This window comes from Bos mutus, chromosome 4, assembly GCF_027580195.1.
Source record: "Bos mutus isolate GX-2022 chromosome 4, NWIPB_WYAK_1.1, whole genome shotgun sequence".
NCBI lineage: Eukaryota > Metazoa > Chordata > Mammalia > Artiodactyla > Bovidae > Bos > Bos mutus.
The window spans coordinates 61,668,892-61,691,673 of NC_091620.1; the positions used below are offsets into that span (position 1 = coordinate 61,668,892).

General features: G+C 37.2%; 1 protein-coding gene across 1 annotated transcript in view; it reads right to left on the reverse strand.

The window, feature by feature from the left end:
* The window catches only part of IMMP2L (inner mitochondrial membrane peptidase subunit 2), a 949,675-nt gene that overhangs the window by 293,343 nt on the left and 633,550 nt on the right, over window positions 1-22,782 (reverse strand). The window contains exon 5 of the mRNA XM_070369545.1: window positions 8,307-8,372. Coding sequence (XP_070225646.1) covers window positions 8,307-8,372 — 66 coding nt within the window. The remainder of the gene's footprint in view (window positions 1-8,306; window positions 8,373-22,782) is intronic.

A 22,782-nucleotide genomic window follows, 5' to 3' on the forward strand; every position in this document is an offset into this window, starting at 1 on the left:
AAAAAAAACAAGGTCAACATTTCTACATAGAAACTTAAGGTAACTATCTCTCTGATGTTTAGAAAGAAATACCTATTGCTAAGGCATAGAGTTTTTATTAGCAATTCCATTTTTATTCACGGATATAGCAGTAGTGTGACAAATAATCATCTACAACTATATAAAAGAAATAAATATTTCCAAAATGGTATGAGTTACCTATCAATCCCTAATTCTTTAATAAAGAAGACTTAAAATTCTCTAGCAAGAAGAAGGTAAAAATGTCCAGAATATATTAATAACTTCCCAGGTTCACATTGGAGGGAAGCTGATGATTTTTCACAAATGCCTCTAATTTAGTGGTAACTGAACTCTTGGGCAGACTCTGAAACACATATTTTCATTATTCAAACTCTTAGCTATTAACTAACAGCACTGGTTAGACTCTAAGTACTAAGCATAGATGTGCCATGCTATTTTGCTTTGGAAAAGTTAGTGTTCAAATTAAACCAAGCTAAAGGGCCTTAGAGCTTTCTGAAAACTTTCTGTTCAATTTCCCAACAGCTAGGGCCCAGTGTGTAAACATGCTGCTGTCCTCAGCAGCAACCATCTATCTCATTCCCATTTGAAAATTATAAAATAAACTGTTGTTTTCCATACTCATAGAAAACAATGCCTTCACTAATCTTTATCAGGGTTCTGGACACAGGCTTCTTTACAAGTTCCTTTTTCATTCTATCCTTCCTTTTAGGACATGAATTCCTAATCTACCAAAAATGCCATAAACCATTGTATGGTCTTCAAAGAGAGCCATATAGACACATCATATGCATTTGTGCTTAGTCACTCAGTTGTGTCTGACTCTTTGTGACCCCATGGACTGTAGCCCGCCAGGCTTCCTCTGGCCGTGGGATTTCCCAAGTAGGAATACTGGAGTGTGTTGCCATTTCCTTCTCCAGGGGATCTTCCTGGCCCAGGGACCAAATCCAGGTCTCCTGCATTGCAGGTGGATTCTTTACTGTCTGAGCCACCAGGGAAGCCCAATAGACACATTAGGTTCCTATTATTCAGAATATTACACCAACCATAAAAAGAAGTTATTAAACAAACATCATTTTTAACTTTACTGGGGAAAATTCAATTTAGTTCTCTTTTTCTTCATATAAAGCTTCATCATTTGCTGGAATATAATATGTTCCAACCATCTGTGATAGGTTAATACTGATTTTCCTATCTTCAATAGCACATTTAAGATCAACAAGCTTTACAATGTTTAAATTCCAGTGATTCAATGGATTTTTTTTTTTTTGCTAATACCAGAAAGTTATTTTTAATACATTAGGGTGTTTTGACATTTTACAAAGTAAAAGTCTCCAGACTTGAAGGGGAATTATTATTTAAATATTTTACAGTGAGAGAAGTCTCACAATTGTCTACCTCAGACTACACTGCAGTATCAATACTTGTGAGAGAAAGTCTTACGCTGTACTTCACAACAGGAAAAACACTGCTGTGAACACAACACCATTGATTCCACCAGATCTAATACATCCCTGGGGCCACAAAGTGATTGTTTTATATGAACACTTCTTGGAACTCTTCTGAACAAGGAAGGCTACAGACTAAATAGAATCCATTTCTGTGACATGAATTAGAAAGTAGATTATATTTTCTGGTAGGGTGACGACTTGTTGCAATTTGGGCAGTACTGTTTATGCTGATTACTCCAATGAAATAATTAACATCATCCCCTTTTGCTCTAAAAAGTGTCCCAGCTTAGGTGATAAAGTATTTGATTTCCCTCTTCACTAGGGGCTACAAAGACTATTCATTGAGTTCACTGAGGTTGCAGACCACACGGAAGCCCAGATTCCAAATGTCTGTAAAGTGTATTTGACCAAGGACGAGGACCAAGAATGCTAGATTTCATTTCTGACCGGGCTGACAACATCTGTAAAACAGAAACTAATGTCCCAATAAAAAATACTGATGCTTTAGAACTGTCAATTGTGGTGGATTCCTATTGACTTGCCGTAATTTAGTACTTTGTACTCATTTTATGCTTTTCTAAAACAGGGCTTCTCTGTGAGTCATAACAAATTAATAAGAGAAAAACAAATAACTATGAAAAATATTTTGGTGGAGCTAATGAGTATTGATATTACTTTCATTAGCTTTTGACTGTTAATGTTATAGATAAGCATCCTCATTTGGGTTAACTTTATGACAAAAGCTAACATTCCTAGCTAAGCTATCCAGAGAATCAAGCAATTGCTTTGTGATTTTAATCAATGTTGACATCAAGATAGAACATTTGGACCCCTGAAAGTCTCCTCTTTTACAGTCTTAGCAACAGTTGTCTGAATTTTTTGAACAAATACTTCAACTCTACTTATCATTTGTCAATATAATCATAATGACAGTGATTACAGATAATGTGACTACTTCTATGAATCACTCTGAAATAACAAATCAAAGTAGTCATCATTCATGTCATAAATAAGGTTACCTAACTACTGTTAGAAGAAGCTAGATGTGATTTTCTCAAGAGAAAAGTACTTTGACTGGTTATTTGGGTCAGACTGCCTCCCTTTAGCCTATTCTCCTCACAGCAGGCAGAGTGATCCTCTAAAAACACCAATCACATCATACCGCTCCACGGCTCAAAGCTCTCCACTGGCTTGCCATGCTCCTAGAATAAAAACCAAAGTCCTTACTATGACCCACAAGGTTCTGCAAGTCTCTAAAATCTAATCTCCTATATCTATTTTCTTCCTGCATGAAAATTCAACATGCTGACATCTTGTAAACTCATCTAACATGCATCCATCTCAGATGTGCATTTGTTATTTATTCCTTTAGTCTGAACTGTCCTTCCCCAGACACTAAAATGGCTCTCTTCCTCCTCTTCTCCCTTAATTTAGATATCTGCTCAAATCCCTTTTCCTGAGAGAGTTTTACAGTAAACACTTTACCTAAACTAGCAACCAGACTCCCACCATCACTCTATACTTCGTTTCCTACTGTATTTTTTTCCATAGCACTTCTAACTTGTGATACTGTATTATGCGATATGTTTGTCTGTTTATTATTAGCTTCCATCCACTAGAATGTAAAGCTCCATGAAGGAAGAGACTGTCTCCTTTGCTCAACTACGTCTCTCTAGTGTCTACACTAGTGTTCATTCCATGAACAGTTGTAAGGACTATACTGTCAGTGAACTGCTTATGTGAAATGTAACTTGATCATCTAGAACTATTTTCAGATTTTATGATGCAGTGTTTTGGTTTCTGGACATGATATTTAAGTCAATTTCTTCTGAAAGGGTATTTCATGCAGTGTTGGTAAGAGTGTAAATGATTTGGCTGTATATATTAAAACTAAAAGTAACAACAGCAGCAACAGCAAAGCATTTGTTGACTTTTCCCACTTATAGGTATCTATTCCACGAGAATAAACACACAAGCATATGAAGGCATGTGTGCAAGGATGTTCATGAGAGTACTTTACATTTTTCAAACTTGTGTTACTTCTGCAATAAAAACAAAACAAAAAAATCTTCCCTAGAGAGTATGGTCAGAGCAAATACCATGGAGAGCAGGTATAGTCTAATCAAAAATGAGATTGTGAAGGGCAATGCCAAGGAAAGTGACTCCTAATCTCACTGCCAGAATGTGGGAGGCTTCAGTGTATCTGCTATACAAGCTCATTCCAAGAGGTTCCTCATAGCTGCAGCATGAGAACCAGGTAAATTACCTGCCTAGACACAGCTGACTAAACCAGGCAAGGGCACCTACTCCAAAGGCAGCTGACCAATTAGTTGACCAGTGGCCTGTAGGGAGGATGAATTCTAGATCAAAGGGGCAAACTCAGACTTCTCTCAGGTGGTTTAAGCATGGCCCACACCCAGGGAAGTCAGAAGTTGACAATGGAGCAATACCAGTGGGAACATAGACAAGGCAGCAGGCGTGCTGTGCCAGCAGACAGGGCACAGGTGTACAGAAACCAGAAGTGCTGCTCCTGGGCTCTGTCACCCTGCCCCCACCAGGTAACTTTCAAACGAGTGCTCTTTAAACTGGATTCTACTCAGGTTCGATCCCTGGAGAAGGGAACAGCAATGCACTCCAGTACTCTTGTCTGGAAAATTCCATGGACAGAGGAGCCTGGTGGACTGCAGTCTGTGGGATCTCAAAAAGTGAGACAACCCACCTTTAGACACAACTCACTTTAAGAAACTAACACTTTTGGGCTTCCCTATTGATTCAGATGGTAAAGGATCTGCCTGCAGTGAAGGAGAGCTGGGTTCCATTTCTGGGTTGGGAAGATTCCCTGGAGAGGGGAATAGCTACCCACTCCAGTATTCTTGCCTGGAGAATTCCATGGAGAGAGGGGTCTGGCATGCCACAGTCCATGGGGTCGCAAAGAGATGGACACGACTGAGTGACTAACATTTAACTTAACTGTAATCTGAAGGAGTTTAACTAACAGAACATTAAATTGAGGACTTGATCAAGCTTTTCAAGGGCTTAACCTTTGAAAAGATGATGGTTCCCTTTATAGCCTCTAATTATGTGTAATTCAAAATAAAAATAGCATAGAATGCACAGTAAGTATAGCCAAGTCCTGATAAGTATTATTTTTTCCCCCTTTGGTCATTTAGTGAAATAATACTTCTTTTTTTCTAAAAAAAATTTTTTTTTTCTGGAAACCTACATTAGTGCTTAGCTTGCCTACTAGATAATCTGGTATTACCCAGGGTAAAAGTAAGAGTGGAAATTCTAGGTCTGGAAATGGCAACCTATTCCAGTATTCTTGCTTGGAGAATCCCATGGATAGAGAAGTGTGGTAGGCTATAGTCCATGGGGTCGCTAAGAGCTGGACACGACTGAGCGACTTCACTTTCACTTTTCACTTTCAGGCATTGGAGAAGGAAATGGCAACCTGTTCCAGTATTCTTTCTTGCCTGGAGAATCCCAGGGACAGGGGAGCCTGGTGGGCTGCCATCTATGGGGTCGCACAGAGTTGGACACGACTGAAGTGACTTAGCAGCAGCAGCAGCAGCACAGACAGAAGCACCTTGCCTACTACAAGTTAGGACACTAAGGACAAATGATTTCCAGTGGTAGCGTGTATACATGCATGCTCAGTCGTGTCCGACTCTTTGTGACCCCATGGACTGTAACTCACTAGCCCCTCTGCCCATGGAATTTTCCAGGCAAGAATACTTTTCTTCGTTACCATTTTAAGCATATGAGAACATATAAAATTTTTAATATGCTATGAGTGGTAGACAGATAGCATATTAACTTTTTATATGTTCTCATACACTTCAAAATGCATAACAGAGAAAGGGAGTAAGCACAGTAATAAACAGTATTTCATTCCCTAACTATCCCTTGATGTTTTTCAACATTGTTAGAAAATGATTATAGGAATATATTCAATTACTAATTAAAAGTACAAGAAGGCTAGGATATCTAGGATATGGAAGTTTCAGATGAATAAAAGTTAAATTTTTCTTTTAAAACACCAAATACAGAACTAGCTCTCTTTTAATCAAGTATTAAGCAGTTTTTAGAGGCTACAGAGTAGAAAAGTCTTGAGCCTTGTTACTTTCATGCTTTTATATCATTCATTCCTGCATGATAGAAGAATAGCGAAGAGGGCAGAAAGGGACGTATGTCTCAAGCGTCAGTTTGCAGAATGGAACAAGCTAGAGGTTCAACATGTGGGTGGCAGCCATGGGGAAAGAAGCTGTAAACCTACTGCTGCTGCTACTGCTAAGTCGCTTCAGTCGTGTCCGACTCTGTGTGACCCCATAGACAGCAGCCCACCAGGCTCCCCCGTCCCTGGGATTCTCAAGGCAAGAACACTGGAGTGGGTTGCCATTTCAGCTCCTCCTCTCCTCTGTGAACAGAATATTTATATTTACTGAGGAAAGTAACAATCCTGCCTTTTTTTCAGAAAGGTCTGTTGTAGGGATTTTGAGTGCACATTTTTTGGGTTTTTTTTTTTTTTTTTTCCTGCTCGTTTGTTTTTTAATGTCCAACCAAGCTTTGCAATCTCACATTGTGGACTAGTTATCTAGTGACCAATAATATTACATCAGAATTAAAGTTGTGTTCTCCTTGAATTTATCCTGTTAGATTACTTTACATAGATGAAAGTTTCCCTGCTTTGTTGATCAATTTTTTTGTTTTGTTTTTAAAATAGCTTTATTGAGGTGTAATTCATATAATTTACCCATTTAAAAAGTGGAACTCACTGATTTGCATATACTCATAGAGTTGTATGCTCATGTAATCAAACATAATCAATAATATGAAGGAATAAACTACAGATGCACAAATGGAGAAACCAAAAAAAAAAAAAAAAATCTGTGCTAAGTGAAAGTAACCAGAGACAAAGGACGACATATATTAAAATGTAAGTAAAATTTCTAGAAAAGGCTAACCCATAAAAAGCAGATCCATGGTTGTGTGGCATTAGCAGCGGGGATTTGTGGGAACCAGAGTTTAGGACAAATCTGGGAAGGGAGTGTTTGAAGGTAATAGGAAGCTTCAAATCTAGATGGTGGTGAGGGTTGCACAACTGTATAGATTTATATTAAAAATCACTGCACAACATATTTATAAAGTGGGTAAATTGCACAGCATATAAAATATACTTCAATAAGGATATGACTGGGTGACTGAACAACAAGGATTTTGGAAGGAAAAAAGACCAAGCAAATACTCATGAAGAGAGACCAAACACATCATACCCCAATAGCTCTACTGATAACTGAGGCCTGGAAGAACCTTTGTTTATGTGGATACTAGCTGTCAATATTTATCACATTAGAAATTATAGTGGAGAATTTTTAGATATCTTATTAGTTATTCAATATAAAATAACAATAATAAGCCTGTATGTTAACAAAAAGAACAAGTTGAATGGAAAGCACAACTGTTTTTCAAAACAAGAGAAAAAATAGTGAGAAGGGAGGCTTTTTTTTTTCCAAACATGTTTACCAATCTGTTTAGTATCTGGCTTAATAGAAGATAGCCCTTTCTGTTTCTACTTCTGCCTTCAGTCTGCTGCAATATCATACATTATATAACCTCTGGAAAACTCCACTGTACATTCAAGAGAAATGACAGTGAAAAAACAAATAATATCTTAGTATTATCGGGAAAGTAGTTTTCATCTTAGAGACCCTCACAAAGGGTCTTGGAAACTCCCGGTGCCCTTTGGGTCATCATTTGAGAACTGCTGGTCGAGATTTTACTCTAGATCATTTTAATGAGATTGCTTAAACTGTACTGTCATTAATCAAATAGTCTAGGATCAAGCTTTTTGGGAAAACAGGATCAAAAAACTTTCTAAATATAGTTTCAAAGCATAGTGAATCCCACATTGTATAGTCTTGGCTGTAACATATAATAAAGTAAGCAATCAGCATGAGACATTGCACACTACATCAGTATTTACTTGTTGAATCTCAAGCATTATTCTAGATTTATCAGCAAGCAGAATAAATAAAACATTATTACATATTGTCAAAACACCTGATTGTTACAATGTTATTTTCTTTTATTTTGGCCAAGTGTTCTATGGGATCTTAGTTCCCTGACCAGGGTCAAACCTGTGCCCTCTGTATAGAAGCATGGACTCTTAACCTTTGGATTGCCAGTGAAGTCCCAATGTTATTTTCTAAAGCTACTGTTTTTGTTACTGATTCAGAAGTTTCCGTTTCACATTCATTTACATCTTTCTCCATCCTTTTTACAATAAAATCTCCCCTTTTGTTTCTGTATTTGCTTCTAAAATAATAAAGTATTATTGAATTTTTCTAAATTGAAACTTGATATAATAATCTGAAAAATGATGCTAATTTAAATATATGAAATTCAGTTATTTAATGGTCATTTGACAAAATGTGGTTAATTTCACCTTAATTAATATCTATTTCAAATGTGTCTCCCAGTAAAGGATAAGAGTACCATCAGTCAGCTTATGGACCTGTTGCTGATACTGCTAAGTCACTTCAGTCGTGTCCGACTCTGTGCGACCCTACAGACGGCAGCCCACCAGGCTCCCCCGTCCCTGGGATTCTCCAGGCAAGAACACTGGAGTGGGTTGCCATTTCCTTCTCCATATCCTATCAAATGATTGATGATACTCACTAAAGAGGTAGTAGTTCATTTAGAAAGTCTCCAAAGCTTTGAAGCCATCAAATACACCTCTCTAGACTGAGATATACATTCCGTGTAATGTGATTTAAAACTCAACAAAAATCTAGACATTTATAACCTGAACTCAAAAACCATAGCTTAAGTACTTACTTTACAATATCTCCTTCAAGAGCAATCACTCTCTTAATGATCTTCTGTTCTGGGTTTTTAGGGGACCTAGAAAAATAAAGTTATATAATCAGTTATGTCTGTTGTTTTAAGAAAATGGAAATAAATATTACAAAAAAATAAGCTATATTAAAGTCATTACAGGACCCTTTGCAACCATGACATGACATCAGTCCTACTTAAGTCTTCAGTGAGAAGGAATTATCAAAGTACCTGAAGGAAAGAGGAGTCATGAAACAAATCATTTCAGATATTACCTCCAAATGGTAGTATTTATACTTTTAGTTTTAGTCTGTCTTAAGGATGATCTAATATTCTATTTATGTAAACATCATCTTAACTTTTTAAATACTTCCAACACTAATATATTCTACTCTAAAAAAATAAACCTGAGTCATAAAATTAAGCTTCAGCTTTGAGTCCCTTTTTGAAGTTTTCATTTTGATGGGCTAATTTTCTTCTTCAGATGTGGATTTCCTTATCCTTAAAATGGATACAGGGTTGTGCAAAGAGGATCTTGGGAGAATTACAAATTAAGATACTACTATTAAATTAAATGAGGCAATGTATATAAAGCAACTAATTACATAAGAAAGTAATGAGGCATTTCTTAAATAACATACTTGTTTCATTTTATTTAAAATAAACAAAGGAGTTTGATTTTAAAAAGAAAACACCGAAGCTGAATTATTTTGAAAAAACAAAGAATTTGGAGTCTTTTTTGCTGTTTTTTCCATGTTGGTTTATTTCTAACAAAGCACTTGGACCAAGCCCACCCAGGAGAGAGGATATCACTTCCTCAAGGACTTGAAGTTTGGGGCTATTCTTAACCCCTTGGTTCCTTGCCACATTTCTTAGTTAAAGCTGCTCTGTTTCTTGTGCTAAAGGAGTAGTTGTGGAGGGGCAGAGCCCAGCTTTGCTGGAATCTTGTCATTGATACTAGCATTATTCTATCAAAATGCAGAGGGGACAGTGTTTGAGGTTCCTGTAAGCTCTGGGTTTTCCTTCCTCCAAGAAACTACCATCTTTTTGATATAATATCGGACACTCCTGGAGGGAGAGGCAGATGGAGGGAGAATCCGGGGTCTGAGTTTTAGGAAAGCTAAGGCACAAAAGGAGGAAATTATTTGAAAGTACACTTAGGTTTAGCCATGTAAAGATTATGTAATATAGAGTGCTAAGGTAAGGCTATTAACAGTTAAAGGAAACTGATACATTCTGATATGCTTAATGTGGACATCATTTATTTTAACCTATGATTAATAGCTATGGTAAATGTTACAAGGTAATACTATTTAATAAATACTCCCCTCCCCTTCTCTTTCCTCCTCCCTGCTCACTTTGTCTCTGGGATCCCTCACTCTGGGAGAAGCCATGTCTGTCCTCAGCAACCTTCCTGTGAGTGAGCTTAGAAGCAAATCCTTCAACAGACTCATAGATACAGAGAATAAAACAGTGGTTGTAGGGAGAGACAGGCGTGGCGACAGATTGGTTGAAATAGATGAAGGGGATATAGGGGTACAGATTGCCAGTATCAAAATATATAAACCACGAGGATCTAATATATAGCACAAGGAATATGGTCAATAATATCATCATACTTTTGTATGGGGACAGATGGTTACTAGACTTATTGTGATCATTTCCCAATGTATGTAAATGTTGAATCACTATGTAATACTCCAGAAACGAACACAATATTGTATATCAAATACATTTTTTTAAAAGTAGATCCTTTAGCCTCAGTCAAGTCTTCAGAAAGTACAGCTGTAGCCAACAGCTTCACCGCACCCTCATGAGAGACCCTGAGCCACACCACCCTCTGAAGATGCTTCTGGCTTCCTGATTCCTAGAAAATGTATGAGCTAATGAGTGTTTTCAGCCGCGGGAGGTTGGGGCACTTTGTTATAGAGCAATGGTTATCGCAATCTTAATATGTCCAATTTCCTGGCAGTAACATTTTAATTCTTTTGATCTTAAAAGACCTATTTCAAAAAACATCTCACACATCACATAAATGATCATTTAATATGGATTTGAAAATCAGCGATAGATAAAAAAATAATTCCAATTCAAGTCACATTTTGAATTGAATTACCTTTAAAAAGGAAGCTAAATGCAAAAATACTAAAAAGATTAAATACATTCAGAATTTAATACCTCATTAAGGGAAACATGCAGCTTTAATAAGGTGTCTATTTCACACGATATATTGCAGAGAAAAGAAAATCATCTGAACCACTTGTGGCTTAGATGTCATACTTACTGACACAACTTTTCACTAGATTGATTATTAACATTCTTTATTTTAAAATGGAAATTTGATCAGAGTTTTTGAGTGATCTGTCCCCTTCATGAAATGGAGTAAATCTACAAATTTAATGTCATTCATGTATAGCTAGAGTGAGGGATCTGGCCCATTCAAGATGATGGAATTTATATTTTCTGTGCAAAGTTACTTATTGACATTTAGGAAAATTTGCCCCCATGTCTCTCTGTTTAACCAGAAATGTATAAAAAAATTTTCAGCCTCAGTGATCATTAAAGAATTGTACATTAAAACAACAGGACACTGTTTTCCTGTTTTTTTCAACAAAGGAATAGTAATAATACCATTAATGCAATTTGTTATTGAGTGTTTAGGGACACGGGTACATGTCCTAAAGTATATGATCATGTAACATACCTTTCTGTAAACATGTCAAGATTTTATACTCTCTTTAACATATCACACTTTTAGAAATTTATTCTTATGAAATAGTTGTGTATATATACAAAATTTTAGCTACATAGATTCTGTCTGTTTTTAAAGAGAAAAAAATCAACAAGATTGTTATAGTTCATCATATAATAAAATATCATTCAAACATTAAAGATGTTATAAAAGAATTTTTAATGATGTGTAAATATCAACAGAATATATAGATTAAACATGCGAGCACATGTATACCTGTGATGGATTCATTTTGATATTTGGCAAAACTAATACAATTATGTAAAGTTTAAAAATAAAATAAAATTAAATTAAAAAATTTAAAAAATAAAAAAAAAGAAAAATGTATGTGTACCATGACTTTGCATCAGTAATTATAAAAAAGAAAATGTGCATGCAACTGTACTGGGAAAATTTAGGAAGGATATAAAACCAAAGTGGCAAGCATAGTTCTGTGTGTGATAAAACACATGTCCAGATTTTTGGTTCAGAGTACTGGAAAATCCATTAGAAGAGGACAAATGTTTGTATCACATGACACTACCTGAGAAGAAATGCTCTAAGACAGGGGTGAGAACTGAACTAATTCCAAGTCCCCCATCTAATACTGATGCAATGTTAATACAAAAAGCAACCTTTAACAGCATAAAACATTACTTATGCTGACAAATTTTAAGTTTCTGAGATATGTGCAAAGTATTTTATATTTTAAAATAATCTATATATTAAGATCATGAGGCAAAACAGAATATACAAAGTAAGCTACCTATATAATTAAAATTTTATAAATTACCACTTCAAACATATCTATAAATTTTAATGTAATATTAGTCTCATGAATCTAATCATATTATGAACATTAATCCCATTACTGCTCAATATCTATATTTTAATCATTAGGCTGCTGAATGCATTACAGGGATGTAAGTAGACATGTTATGAGAGTTATTACAGATTTACATTGTGAACTTCCTTTTGTCTGCATTTTCTTGGCCACTTGCCTATCTTCTAGAAGTGTGAAGGATAACAAGTGAAGGCTTATGCCTTACTTTAGGGGCATGATGTGTACTGACCAATAAAATTTGCATTTAAATTTGAAATTTAATATTTTCATAATAAACACAGTTTTATAGTATTTCTTTCTGGAGCCTGGATTTTAAGCATTCTGCTCTATGCTGAAGATTTAATTAGGCAAGTTTCTCCAGAGGTTTGGACAAGATGCCTAGAATGGTCTCTCTACCATGTAGGTCTCAGTAGATCAGTTTGATGTGGCAGAATTTATCTCTAATGAGAATGGTAAAGGGAAAAGGTAAAGGGTTAGCATAGTCATAATAAGATTTCTGTGATACTTAACATTCTTGAGCTTCATTACCTATCTTAAGAGAAGTGTTGTCATTTTTACCCTGTGACAAGCCAACAGAGCCATGTCTTCGGTCTCATAATCTCTGTCGCTGATTTCATGTTTTTCATGTTTCCAAAAGGTTGTAATTTGAATCCTGTTTGGAACACTGGGAAGGTACTCCGGAATACTCAGGAGAGCCCCCGTGTGTTCTCGAGAATAGGGAGATTAGCAAGTGTACCTACCCTCTCTATTCCCAAACCCAGGGCTCATCCTGATGTCAGATCTCTAAGCATGCTCACCCTTCTCCCATTAATAGTAAAATTCTTATACCTTTCTGGGTGGGTTGTGTAGATTTTCATATTTAAAAGCATCAAGATTGCCCCAGATTATTTTAGAATTAACTTCAGGATTAGAAGTTACCATGGCATATGCCACAGAAAGATCTGAATTTTAACTCTTCATTAATGAGATAAAAACTAAAAACTAATATCCTGGGGATGGCTTATATTTCATAGGCTTTTTTTTTTAACTGTCTAAAAGAATGTGTTATTGTTTCACTGCTAAGTCATGTCTTAACTCTTTGCGACCCCATGGACTGCAGCCTACCAGGCTTCTCTGTCGGGATTTCCCAGGCAAGAATACTGGAGTGGGTTGCCATTTCCTTCTCCAGATGGCCATGCATTAAATTATCTAACTTTACATCATCATAATGATAAAAAGTATTGCTGTTTTAATCATCAAAATGAGAATTAAAAGTCCACACAACAATAAAAAGTTACATTAAAAAAATCATAGCAAATGATAACATCTTTTATTTTTGTAATTTTATTTTTTTATTTTTTTAGGAAGATATTGAACATTTATTTTACAATGAATGCCATGTTATCTACCACATAAAGCATCTTAACTGTACAGTATATTTTATAAATATGTTATAGCTTGAGTTGTCTAATAAAAATATTGCTCCCTTATGACTCATTGTTTTCATTATCTTTAAACTCTTTTACGGTTTTCTACTAATGTGGGTATCCAGGATTATAGATCGATTTTTGACCCAATTTCAACCTTTTAAAATAGGAATATTTAACCAGTTTGAATGTGGTAACTCAGCAGTACCTGTATCAATCTATTTTATGCCAATTTTAATGCTTCCTTGCTGTCTTTCACCACTGCCCCTACAATTTGAATATGTCCTCTCTATTTGCAGCATTTATTGTCAAATTTACCTACAGTGATCTACTACATAAAGCTGTAGGTACTGATTTTCCACAGGCAAAATGTACTTTAAATAAGGTTTCAATCCACTACCACCCCAATCAATAATTTACAGTTTCCTTGTACACTACTAGTATTAGCATTACAGACAAATTTGCTACTTTCCCACTCCTATAATTAAAACTAGAGGAAATAAAACTGTACTACTGGTTTTCCCATTTTGTTAGGTTAACATTTGATATGCCTTTATTCTACAGGTTCTGTCCACAGTGACAAAGTCCTTTTATTTTACATGTTTAACTTAAGAACATGCATATCTTTACACGCTAAAAATAAAGCAGTATTTTTTTTGTTTTACATATTGAACATTTAGCATGCCTTTTAAGCTTATAAAGACATAAGCTGAAATTTTAGACCCAGTTTACATATTTATGTTTGCATTTAGTTTTATAATTCTATATAACACTGTAACCTTAAGGCCGTTTAACTAAACCTTACCACCAATTCTTTTATACCGTTGCCTCCTTACTCTTATTTTAATCCATGTTTTTTGTTGGATGCAGTACATCACTTAACAAAGTTTTCAATGGCAGTACTTAAAAGATATACTTTCTCAGCCTCTGCATATCTCTGAATGCTTCCCATTGCCTTGGTACAGAAATAACTTGTCAGGACATCTAATTGGTTCAAAACTATTTTCCCTTAAAACTATAGATGGGCTTCCCACATGGTAAAGAATCCACCTGCCACCAATGAATGAGGCAAAAGAGACAACTGTTCCATCTTTGGGTGGGGAAGATCCTCTGGAGGAGAAAATGGCACCCCACTCCACTATTCCTGCTGGGAGAATCCCACGGTCAGAGGAGCCTGACAGTCCATGGGGTCGTAAAGAGCAGGATAAGACCGAGCCTCTGAGCAAAAACTGTAGATATTGTTTTCTGGCATTTACAGTTGCAAGGGAAAATTTTGAGGTCAGGCTAACTTTCATCCTTTTATAAGTGGCTTGTCTTCTCTGGGATACTTGTGAACTTTTTTTCTTTATCCTTCCAATGGCACCCTGTGAGCCTTTTCTACTTGTAGATCTAGTTTGTTAACTCTGAACATTTTTCTTCAGTTAGTTCCTTAATTACAATTTGAGCTTCATTTGCTTTGTCCCCTGTTTCAGGTATTCCTATCATGCGTAGATTTTATCACCTGGACAGGTCATCGAGGTCTTCCTTCTTCTCTTGATTCCTTTTTCTGTTTTTTTTTTTTTTTTCCCTGCATGCTGTGAAAATTTCTCGTTTTGCATTCACTTCAGTAATTCGATTTTGTGCCCCATCAGACTTGAACATTTCTGTTCTCTCAGCTCCCTCACACTTTTCAAGTGCTCCGACAAGAGCAATTTTTATCATTAAGCATAGGTCTTTAAGCTCTGATGCGATATGATACTTAATCCTTGCTATCTCTTCTGTTTCCACCGCTATACTCGTTTCAAGAGGCGGCATTTTCTCAATTAGCTGTTTTCCTTTGGACCTGCGGTATCAGGACCTTTTGAACAACTCTTCTGAACAATGGCACCAAAAGGGAAAGGTGTTTTGATTAACGAACAAAACAAACGTCCAAAACGGTTCCCCTCTACATCATCTCTATTTTTGTAATTTTAGAAAATGTTGCCGGAGTTTGACATGATTTTCATAGGTTACAGCTAGAAAAGGCCTATGAGTGTACCTAGTCTTTTCCTGGCAATATTCAATCTCACTCATTTTCCATGGCCTAAGAACTTCTGCTTTTGTGTCATACAAAAGCATGGACTGGCGGGCAGTAGAAATGGAGTCCATGATCGTGGTCATGGTCTACCTCTGGTACAGACAGCAGCTGACTGTAGGCAAGCTACAGAACCAATGTGGGTCTCATTTTCAAAGAGATAAGGCCAGATCAAACCAGAAGCCAGACAATCAAACCTAGCTTGTAGACATCTTTCGTTTGGTCCATACATCATTTATTTCTGTACTTTTAAATCTGGAGCTGGCCAAGCAAACAAGAGATCTCACATTTCTTGTTCCTCTTAGACAAATACAAAGATCTAGCACCCTAAAACCCACATTCTGGCATGAAAGGGAGTCCACTGGATCTGAGAAGCAGATCTTGAGGATTTGCCACAGTGCCAACAGTTTGTTTCATGTGGGTTTAAGGGTCTGAGGACATGTGAGTTTGGGAACCTCTAGAAATCCTGACAATTTCTTCTACCTCTATCATCATATCACAACTGAGAAAATATGTATGAAATCTCCATCAGAGAGTCTAACATGAATTAAAATGAAAAGAAAGAAATTCAAGTCACTCAGTCGTGTGTGACTCTTTGCGACCCCATGGACTGTAGCCTACCAGGCTCCTCAGTGCATGGAATTTTCCAGGCAAGAGTACTGGTGTGGGGGAGTGGGTTGCCATTTCCTTTTCCAGGGGATCTTCCCAACCCAGGGATTGAACCCGGGTCTCCCGCATTGCAGGCAGACGCTTTACCATCTGAGCCATCAGGGAAGCCCTAACATGAATTAGGTTCTCAGTAAATCTTAGTGCCATCTCCTTCTAAAACAAATTTCTAAAGGAGGTCAGTTAACTGAGCACAAGAAAATCATTAGGATCCTCTATTTTTAAGAGTTACATGGATTGATTTATTTATTTCATAAATGCTCCACTGATTTCAGTCAGTTGCATTAGAGGGTAAGAATGGCATTTTAAAGGTTTGGTCACATTTTATTACACAATTAACTAAAGAAACACGAAACTAAATATAATTGTATTCATATTGGAAAGTCACAGGTCAGTTTTAAATTAAATGGGTATTATCTGATAAAAAATGAATAATTTCCATGTTGGATTCTGTATGCTTGCTTCACTATCAGTAGTAGCGTGAACTTTGTGCATTCAGCCCCTTTTATAATGATTCGTTTTCTAAATTCAATGCAATTTTATTAATTAGTACTCTAAAAGTTTTTACTTAGGTCAGCATTTCAGCTACATTTTTGCCGCTTGCAGACTTCTCTTTGTATTATGTAAGTCTTTAATATTTAAACAAAAGAAACTATCAAGATCTTTTTATTGCTCTTTGGGTTTATTCTTGAAATCTTCACAAGTGTGAAGCCTATGACTACAGATAGAGTTTCACAAAGTGTGTGTGTGTGTGTGTGTGTGTATGTGTGTGTGTATGTATAAATGCAATCCCTAATAATTACTCTTGTCCAGATACTTCTTAAAATGCTCCAATCCAAGGGCCTCATTATTAGAAAAGTGAAGTAAAGAAGAGGTGGCAAGAACCCAGGTAAATGCTTCAAATTTGTCTGCTATAATACCATATGGTCTTGCATAGGAAATATGTCTTAAGGAAAAGGGAAAACCTGGGAAAGGATCATCAGGAAGGTGCAGAGGGTTGTTCTATATATAGAAAAACCTGGTGAGAAGTGAGCAGAATTTCAGAGCACTAAGGCCAGTGCTCCTGGGCAGGCTTGTTTCCTGGGTGGGAATGGAAGAAATGGCTTATTCTCTCCAAGTAAACCCCACCCAAAACAGGCTCCAGAGCAGTCGGAATAGACTCCTTCAGAGACTCCTGATAAAATCTGTATGCAGGTCAAGAAGCAACAGTTAGAACCAGACATGGAACAGTGAACTGGTTCCAAATTAGGAAAGGAGTACATCTAGGCTGTATATCGTAACCCTGTTTATTTAACTTAAATGCAAGTACATCATGCAAAATGCTGGGCTGGATGAAGCACAAACTGGGATCAAGATTGCAGGGAGAAAAAGAAAGATTGCAGGGAGAAATATTAATAACCTCAGATATGCAGATGACACCATCCTTATGGCAGAAAGCAAAGAGGAACTGAAAAGCCTCTTGATGAAAGTGAAAGAGGAGAGTGAAAAAGTTGGCTTAAAACTCAACATTCAAAACACTAAGATCATGGCATCTGGTCCCATCACTTCATGGCAAATAGATGGGGAAACAATGAAAACAGTGACAAACTTTATTTTCTTGGGCTCCAAAATCACTGCAGATGTTGACTGCAGCCATGAAATCAAAAGACACTTGCTCCTTGGAAGACAAGCTATGACCAACCTAGACAGCATAATAAAAAACAGAGACATCACCTTGCTGACACAGGTCCATCTAGTCAAAACTATGGTTTTTCCAGTGGTCATGTATGGATGTGAGAGTTGGACCATAAAGAAAGCTGAGCACCAAAGAGTTGATGCTTTTGAACTATGGTGTTGGAGAAGACTCTTGAGAGTCCTTTGGACTGCAAGGAGATCCAACCAGTCAATCCTAAAGGAAATCAGTCCTGAATATTCATTGGAAGCACTGATGCTGAAGCTGAAACTCCAATACTTTGGCCACCTGATGAGAAGAACTGACTCACTGGAAAAGACCCTGATGCTGGGAAAGATTGAAGACAGGAGAAGGGGACGACAGAGGATGAGATGGCTGGATGGCATCACCGACTCAATGGACATGAGTTTGAGCAATCTCCAGGAGTTGGTGATGGACAGGGAAGCCTAGTGTGCTGCAGCCCATGGGGTCGCAAAGTTGGACAGGACTGAGCCAAACTGAGAGACCCCCAGAGATTTCAGTCAGAGTTCGAATGATCCAAGAAGGTAGCAGCAGGAACAAGAAGTTTATGTTTCAGATTTATGACTAACAATTTCTTACACAAGTAAATACATTCTAAAAGTACTTATGAAACAACAAAAGCGTGAACTTTAAACAATTAAACTGTTGTTATTGATAAACATTTTCTTGGTTATATTTAAAAGTTGTCTGGCTGTCACTTACTACAATTAGAAGACATTTAATAAGCAAATAGTGACAACTGTTCTTAATAGTAAATCAGCCTTGATTATGTAAAATCAATTAAATGTGTATTATGACTAACTTCTGTAATTGAAAAAGCTGAAATAGTTTTGTAACTGACTGTTTTGATTCTGAAAAAAACAAATGTCCTTAATTGTGAAAACTCTAAGAAATACAGTGTAATCATAATGAGTTAATTTCTACCAATGTTTATTAATTCAGGCATTTCAAAACATAAAACACTGCGTCTTCAGGTGGTGAACAGAACTGCAAATATACTTCACTGTCTAGAATTGTATGTAAATGAATATATATAGTATATACATAAAATATATAGCACATATGTAATACACATATGTGTGTGTATTCTACCATACAATATGGAATCATACTATTTAAAGAAACTCCTCTGAACTATAAAGAAACTTCTGGGCTGAAAAATACATCCCCTTATTTATTTTGTTATAAATTTGGGTTTCCACACATTGAATATGCTTCAAGTTGACATATCTGTGGAAGTGGAGGCGATGAATAGCTAACATCAATATAAATATTGACTCTTCTTTCAGTATAGAGTTTCAAAGTGCAGATGTTCACATAGAAATACTACCACTCTGTCCCTAAAGTAGAATATGCACTCAGGAGTATCTGTGTGGTCTTTTGCTATAGTCAAGACAGGTTTTGCCCTTCTAGCCATACTATCTCATTGAGTATGACTTTTTAGTACACTGCCACTTAAGGCCATAGAATAAAACAAAATTAACTGATCTCCAAATGAGTTAAAGCTATCTACCTAGTATCATAACCCTAACATTGTGATTAAGCTAACTGGGCTTATGCTTTAAGCTTTAAACAAGAAAGGAAATAGTACCACATATGCGTGGTAGGTTTGAAGGGGAATATAGACATCACAAAACATGAAAGTGAAAGCTACTGGTATTTTCCATACCGACCCATATCCATATGCGTCAATACGACACAGAAAAAGCAGACCAACTGAAATGCAAAATTAATACAGTAAGTTCTCTGCATCCCTGAGTTCTGCATCCATGAATTCAAGCAACCACAGATTGAAAATATTTGGGGGAAAAAAATTCCAGAAAGTTCCAGAAGGCAAAACTGGAATTTGCATTGAACACTATGCTAAATCCACTGCATGGTGTGATATGAAGGCTGCTATAGCCTCCTGCCTTCCCACAGATGCTCAATCTCTGTTCAGTGCCTAGTTGTATGAACATTGTTCACCTCGCATCTTGTACATGGGCGGCTTATGCTGTATATACTCTTTGTTTCTATGAAGAAAACGGCTCTTAAAAAGCAATTAAGTGGTCACAGCATCCCTCAAAGGTTAAGAGAGAGCATAAAGTGCTCTCTTTAGAAGAGAAAATGAAAGTCTGAGATCTTTTGAAAACATGGCATGCTGCTTGCCAAAGTGGGTGGAAAGGTAGGCAAGAAGGAATCAAGCATTTGCACAATGAAGCAGAAAGAAGCTACAGTTTGTGGAAGTGTTAGTGCTGTTCCTACAGTGGCAACACCAGTGTCTCCAGTTGGTGTTAAATTCTTGCCAAGACTGAGAAAGCATTAAGTGTGGGGCTAGAGGAGACGTCACAGGAGCATATCCTGGCTGATGGCAAACTTTTGAGTGAAAAGCACCTCATTTGCAGGAGCGCTGCTGTGCTCTGTGAGGGATCACTGTGAGGGAGCTGAGGAGTGCGAGAGGAAGGAGTGGTAGGCTGGTAAGCGATGACTGGTGAGCTACATAAAGATCACAGGAGAATTAGCATTGGCTGATGCCAAGGCAGCATTAGTGTTCCCAGAAAACCTCGAGAAACTTGTGCAAGAGAAAGACTATCTTCCAGAGCAAGGCTTCATTTGTGATGAAATGTGATGAAAACCAAAAATCGTCTGCCTGTGTTCTAGCAATACGACAAGGAGGCATGGGTGATGGCCATCTTGTTCTTGGAATAGTCCCACCAGAGCTTCATTCCTGAGTGAAAAAAATTCTCAAAAAGACAAGGCTGTCATTCAAGGGCCTCCTCATTACTGGCGATGTCCCCAGCCATCCCCTATCTTTCTGCTTCACAGACAATTATGTGGATGCAATGTCCCTGCCCCCTTAATACTATGTCTATGCTGCAGCCATTAGATCAAGGCATCAAGTGTACTAAGGCAACTTGCCTCACATTCTGAAGGACTTGTGGATTTATGGAAGAGCTTCACAATTACAGAGACCACAGATTCCCCAAAGCCCAAGACAGGAGTGCATGTTGGAAGCCATGATGGAATGAGGCTGTCTATGATTTCAGGGGTGTCCCCACTACTGATGCAAAAGTCAGGAATGTTCCAAGGAATTTGGTGGGGAAAGCTTCTCAAACATGATCAAGGACAATGTTGAAGCACAGAGAAACCCTTACCAACAGAGAACTTGAAGGTCTATTGAAATCCTCTACAGACAATGATGATAGAGATGCAGAAGACTTAGAGCAGTTTTAGACTTAGAACCATCAGTTTGGACACTTGAAAAATCTGCAGCAATTTTTTAATAGTTTCATGTGTTAAAGGATATGAACTTCAATATGATCCTTTGATGGAATGAAGCCTCTGCGTCACCTGACAGATAACAGCACACCTAGAACCCCCGCAAGATCTATTTGATGAAGAAACAGTTTTCTATAACAATTTTTTTCCCCCAAATATTATCACTGACCTGCGATTGTGAAGCCTTGACTTTCAAGCTTGAAGAGCCCCGGCCTTCAGCCTTCATAGACTCTGACATTACCATCATTGAGCCTCCGCCAAAGTCTCAACAGCTGTAAGGGAAACCCAGTTGACCCTTCTCATGTTCTGCCAGAAGATTCTGCCTGATATCTCACCACTTACCACTACAGTGTCAGACATCTCATCTTCTCACCCCATGAGCACTGTAACATCATAAAACAATCACCATTGTCCTCACCATCACCACCATCATCATCTTATGAGGGTTATCAAGAGAGAAGAATCAGGGTTTCGGTGAGGGTTAAAAGACCCTGATGTGGAAAAGACTGAGGGCAGGAGGAGAAGGGGGCAACAGAAAATGAGATGGTTAGATGGCATCATTGACACAATGGACATGAGTTTAAGCAAACACCAGGAAATAGTAAAAGACTGGGAAGCCTGGGGTGCTATGGTTCATTTGGTCTCATAGAGTCGGACACAACTTAGAGACTGAAAAACAACACAGTGTGTGTATCTGAGAGAGAAGTGAATTTATATTTTCTCTGTTTATAATTACATTTTATATACATACTTGTATTTTAAATATCCTGTTTTATTCTATGTATTTCTCTTTCAAGTCATTAAATGAAAGCAATCTGTAAGTATTCAAAGAAAGAAAAATTTTATTTGTTGCTGATGTAGTTAGACCTATGGTGGTTGTGATTGTACTGAATATATACAGATGTTTCCTTGTCATTAGTATCTAAATAATACAGTATAGCAACTACATGGCATTTGCATTGTATTAGATATTAGAAATAATCTAGAGATGTTTTAAAGAATACAGGAGGATGTGCATAAGTTATATACCTTTTATATGAGGGACTTGAACATCTGTAAATTTTGGTATCTGAAGTCCCCTGTGGATACCAGGGGACAAGTGTATTAGTACGTAAAAGCTGAAATGAGGATATTTACATGGGCAGTCATACAAGATAATAGTGGTATTAGCAATCAGCTGGAGAAGACTACTGGAAACATGACTCAAGGGTTACCCTGTTTCTAACTGAGCTCACTCACCAGTTTGTCAGTGTTGGTCATATTGTAAGGAATGACATGCTAAGTTCAGGACAGGGGAAATCCTGGTAAAAGAGAATAGTGTGTGTGTAGTCATGTCCGATTCTTTGCAACCCTATGGACTATAGCCTTCCAGGCTTCTCTGTCCATGGGATTCTCCAAGCAAGAATACTGGAATGGGTTGCCATGCCCTCCTCCAAGGGGTGTTCTCAACCCAGGCATTGAACCCATCCATGTCTTCTGCATTGCAGGTGGATTCTTTACCACTGAACCACCTGGGAAGCCCAAGTGAACAGAGAGGAACAAGACAGTCTTGACCATTTTTAACTGGAGCCAACATTTAGCACCCAACCCCTTTTTTACCCAGAATTCATTTCTAACAAGGATGAACGACCAAATATCTGAAAAAAAAAGAAAAAGAGAGAGACAGAATTTTCATTCTTAGAAATACAAAAAATGCTTATTTTATCTATGGTGAATTGAGCTCTCGAAGTTTGCCTAATTGGGCCCACTAGGTGCTTGCAATGGACAGAAGCCGTAGAATTCATACACGCCCATCTGAGGTGTGTACTTCAAACAACACAGCCAG